The 5,301-nt window shown below is 42.0% G+C and overlaps 1 protein-coding gene across 1 annotated transcript; it reads right to left on the bottom strand.

The window, feature by feature from the left end:
• Window positions 1-396: 396 nt before the first annotated feature.
• On the bottom strand, window positions 397-5,001 carry tob1b (transducer of ERBB2, 1b). Its single transcript, XM_080455185.1, has 2 exons — window positions 4,746-5,001; window positions 397-2,549 (listed from the first exon to the last, which is right to left on the bottom strand). The coding sequence occupies exon 2, from the start codon at window positions 2,382-2,384 to the stop codon at window positions 1,380-1,382; it is 1,005 nt and encodes a 334-aa protein (XP_080311311.1). The 5' UTR covers window positions 2,385-2,549; window positions 4,746-5,001; the 3' UTR covers window positions 397-1,379.
• Window positions 5,002-5,301: the final 300 nt, after the last annotated feature.

Genomic DNA, 5,301 nt, shown 5'->3' with positions numbered 1-5,301 from the left:
ATGTTACCTATGATGTCAAAGGACTACTCTAAGACTGGGACAACTGCTCCTGAATGGGCCAGCAAGTGATTAACTTTTTCTTCCTTCAAAACCTGAAGAGCTCTCAAGTTTACAGTTGATAACCACTTCTTTTTTTTTTTTACCAGTGACAAATTGCAGAGTCACCGTCTTTGAGAACTGCATGGTCTAGTCTCAAATTGCCCTTGGGCACATGACGTATACAGTGCCAAATTCTAACCACGTGGCGCTACTTCATATTCAGTATTATCTGTTTGGGCTGAAGATTACTCAACAGCCAAGGCTGCTCTTTTGAGATAATGATTCTGAAATTGTGTCACAAAAAAGCACTGGGGTCCTGTATTCAGTTAACAAGTAATTAAGCACACTTTCCACAGATTATGTTCAACTGTAGTTTATTTTATTAAAAAGACCAGGGTGCAAATATGAAATTAAAAAAAATAAAGACAAGCATATAATTTTTAAGCATTTAATACAAACTTAACAATATAAACTATTTCAGTCCCTCTTGACATGTAAGACACTGACTCAAAATACTTTGTTATACCGTATTTTTATCAAGTATTGCACAATGTAGGTACAAAATTAATATTCATACGATTACATTTTGTCCATAATATAGCAAAAATCTTTTAACCTCTTAACAGAAAATACAATTCTTCGTTCAGAAAAAAGCAAATATTCCTACACTTGAATTCCACCACTAAGGAATACTCTGTACAGTCTTCAGAATATTGTATGTATTTTAAAGATGGATTTCTTTAACAATTATCTTTAAAAAAAGGAAAAAAAATAAGGAAAGCTGCTGCAGCCATCACAGATCACTGAAGTAGTAAAAAGATATAAATGCAACACCATGTCATAGAAACAATATATACTCTGATATCTTACAAACTCTGTACTAAATTAAATTATACAATTAGAAAAGGACCAAGTAACCCCACTTAGTAGTGCCAATTCAATAAAAATCAGCCATGTCTTACCACCTGTAAAATACTGTAAGAGGCCAAAACTTGAAGCTTGTGTTTTGTTTTTGTGTTTTTTCACTTTTTGGAGCATTTTTCTTTTTTCAACGTAGTAAAAAATTATTTTGTGCTTGGTTGGCAAAAAGGAAAAAGAAAAACAATGATGCATGTTGAATTTAAGTAACCAAGCTTGGATGTGTTTGTACAACAAGCTCTCTTTTTTCTTTCTTTTTTTAAGAAACAAACTCAAGGGGGAACAGTAAAAAAACACCCTTGGGCACATGCGCTTGACTGACTAGACATTACTTCCTTCAAAGTCCAGTTTTCTAAATGTGCGTTTTGCTTTTCCTTCTCTTTTAGCCACCATCATTCATAAATAACATCTTCATGATGAGTTTAGTTAGCCATGACTGGCTGGAATTGCTGGTTAGAATACTGCATGTTGCTCAGACTGAAGTTGAGGCCATCCATAAGGGACTTGTCGTTGAGGCTGCCATAGGCCGCAAACATGTCAAAGGCATTGTTGTACTGCAGTGGGCCGAGCCCCAGGGAGCCTTCCCCAGGGAACACAGCTCCAGGGCTGGCCTGACCCTGCAGGCTGGGGAACACAAACTCCTTGGCATTGGGGGAAAGAGCAGAGGCCTTCTGCTGCTGCTGACCAAGGCCCAATCCGTACAGTGAGTGCATGGAGGTGGAGATGGCTTTCTGCTTCAGTAGGGTGTTCACATTCAGGCCCAGGTTACTGGTGGGTGAGGTGCGAGCTACCTTGCCGCTGCTACCACTGTTGCCGTTGTTGTTGTTGCGGCCGCCGCTGCTCTTCATTTTTGTGGAGCCAAATTTGGTGGCCGCGAAGGTGGCAGTGGTGAAGGTTAAGGGCTGTGTGGAGCGTGGCATGAAGGAAGGGCTGACGGCAGCAGACTGCCCAAATGGAGGGGATGGAGAGCTGGACTCAGAGGAAGCCCCAACAGGGTCACTGATTGGCATGAAGACCTGGGCCTCTGGGTTAAAGCTGTTCTTGATCTCCTTGTCCAACTCTGACCCATTCTCATTGTTATCATCCACATAGAGCACCTTTACTGGTCCCTTCTCCCCAATCTGGTAGGAGACCTCAAACGGGTCGATCCACACACTAAGGTCCTGAGGGAGATTATTCCGGACGTCTTCGATGTCCAGGCCGCTCTCTTTGGCTGCCTGCTCCACCACAGGGTCGACCTTCTCCCCTACATGGATGCACCTAAATCCTGAACCTTTGTATGGCTTATCCGGGTACCAGTGGCCTTCATATTTTTTCTTCAGCTGCCTCTCAAGCTCTTCGCCAAAGATATTCACACGTCGCCGAGGGAGTTTGTTGTACAAATAGGAAATAATAAAGTTAAGTGCTACTTGGATTTCAAGCTGCATAGCTGCTTCAGTGGTGAGACCGATTCTTTTTCCGACACAAGGTGGATTTTTCCGAGTGTTGCAAAAACCTCCAAGGCAGCAGTGATCAGTGTATTGAAGAGACTCAGATTAAGTGCTTGTTGCTGAAACTGATATCCTTCCTTTGACAGGGTCAGGTTCTTGATCCTGAAACGGAAAGATGAGAACAATATTATTACTCTGAAACGGTCTGCAGTTCCATAACCAAAAAAAAACATTTCAGAGAAGCCCAATATCGAATTAGGCATCATTACGGTTTATGTTACAGTCTTGATTAGCTTCACACTCTGGCAATGAAGCACTCTATGTTCTCGCTTGGCCCTCCACACGGCCCTACTGCATATCAGCTGTACAATATCAACAGCTATAAATAAACAGTCCACTGACTCACAGGGTGTCAGCAGCAGTGTGTTCCCTTCCCTTGCGGTCGGTGTGTGACTGATAAACGCAACTATAGTCGTCCTCTATAGAGGGGCGTTGTGTTGTGTAGTTCCTTCCGCGTCAGAAAGGATTTTTGATCGCTTCGTTTTGACATTGTTTAGGGGTGGCTGAAGCCTCCTTGCATTTCCTCGCATGTAGGCATGTCAATGTTATAGAAAACAAGCCAGAGCGTTTCCTTCCTGTAGCTTGTGTAGGTCAGTGGTTCTCAAAGTGGGGTCCAGGGACCATCTGGGTTCCTTGAGGGGGTTCCAAATGGACCCTTACAGGTCTGTACCGTGTGTACAAATGGAACCCGTAAGGGTCCATTTGTACACTCAGAGTTATGTGGGTCCTTTAAATCAAGAGGTTTGAGAACCACTGGTGTAGGTAAAAGATCACGGGCCAAGCTTATGCAGTTTGTTACATAATCATCATTGGATTGCTGACCGTGGTCATAAAGCCATTTCTCTGACAGAACACGGGACATTATAACCCCTCATATCGTGTCATTCATGATGACAAGCATAAAATAGATAACAAATCTTCCTCTTCGCCCATTGCTTCGTTTTGACATGGTCGGACATAAACATTTTTGGATATTCAATTGTTAAGACTGATGATGGGTAAACCAAGAACCTATGATCCTAGATTACTAATTCTATGCATTTGATGCATTACCTTGTGTTGTCCTTGCTTATTGTATATCACTCTGGAGCACTAAATGTCTAAATTGTAATCATGATACTGCAAAGCCAACTTGGGGGGAGCGGGGGGCACAATTTATGACTTGAAATTCGTCCCTCGACAAAACAAAATTACGTATTTTCAACTTTTTAGACATTTCAGTTGAAAATGCGTCATTTTCTTTCCCCGTGTCGATCGACACGCTTCGTGCCACCGAATACAAACGAGCCCTTTAAATCGAGGGTGTGTGTGAGCGGAATGTTATGCTTAGTTTATAATACCGTCGTACGGCGGTGTTGCTCGCCAAAAAAAAAAAGAGAGCAGATCTACACAAGCGTACATAGAACGCGTCGCGAAAGCATGTAGATTAGACGTGCCCTTTTCAGCAAGCGACACCACCCAGGTCCCAAGGAGCGACACAAACACGGTCGTGCGACAGCAGGTGACACGAGCTACTGCTAACGTTAGGCTCGACCAGCAGTGTTGCCAGATTGTGGGAGAGAGATAAGTAATGAGGTCTATGAAAACAAGCGACATTGGCTATTTGAAAATAGCAGATCTACAAGCTGTCACGATGCAACGCGTTGTGAGCTTGTAGATCTGCTATTTTCTTGGAATATAATATAATCTTGGAAGAAAATTTAAAAAAAAATAGGAATATTTTTGGAACATTTTAACACAAATCTAGTGTCCCTGGCACAAAATATCAGATGCAGACAAATTCATATTAATTTGGGGGTCCTTGCCATGAACATGTTTGAGAACCACTGGTTTAAACGACATTAGGAAGCAAGCCCATATAAGCAACTACACTTTAGAAACGAGCCTAAAAAACCCGCAACCACCAATATTTACAAGAAACATGTACTTTACGAAAAACAAGCCCAGCGTCGCTTAGAATAAGCGGACATGGCAACACTGGCTGCCAGTGCCTAGCTAGGCTGCTAATGCTAACTAAATGTCGAATCCTCACAACGTTGCTCACGACAGACAGACAGCGGTCAAAACACGTCGATTCACGCCGACAAACACGACGAGGGGTGTTTTGTACTTGTTGTCGCCTAAAATGCTGATGGTTGATTGTCATATAGAAGCCACAATTCAAATTTTTTTTATTACGTTTATATAATTGACCATTTCACGTAGCAGCTCCATTCGGTGGGATTATTAACCCAAACAATTGGGTTAATAATTGTGCACGGAGTTCAAAACCACAGCTGATATGAATCGTTCACTTACATTGAAATGTACAGCGGGGTCCTTCTTGATGCAATAGATTCCACTTCAGTCACAACGGTTTATTAATATATTCTTCTACAGCTTCTGCTGACCAGCGGTTTCTTTTCTTCTTTTTTTTTTACTGGAGGTATAAAAGTTCTATTATAATGGTATTAACAATAATGTGTGTCTATAATTCTTCTGTTCCAGGCGAGTGTTGTTTGTTGTTCCTGTGTTGTGGGGTAGATTGTGCCGTGTGACTCCCCACTGCCTGGGAGTTCTTACAACTCTGTCCTTTAAACTGGGGCTGCCTGCGGATTTATAGTGCTCAGCGTTGCCAGATTGTGTGAGAGAATTAAGCAACCAGGGTCTATGAAAACAAGCCCAATAGAAGCGACATGGGGCCATATGACCACATGAGCACTTTCAAGTTTAAAGTGTAGATCTGCTATTTTCAAAAAGCCAATGTATACAGGGTTTAATGTTTAAACCCTGTATACATTGGCCTTTTGAAAATAGCATATCTACAAGCTCACAGTGAGTTTGTAGATCTACTATTTTCAAAATAATCTGGGGG

This window comes from Gymnoscopelus braueri (genome assembly GCF_963280865.1).
Source record: "Gymnoscopelus braueri genome assembly, chromosome: 17".
Classification (NCBI taxonomy): Eukaryota; Metazoa; Chordata; class Actinopteri; order Myctophiformes; family Myctophidae; genus Gymnoscopelus; species Gymnoscopelus braueri.
This window is presented reverse-complemented; position numbering and strand designations above follow the sequence as displayed.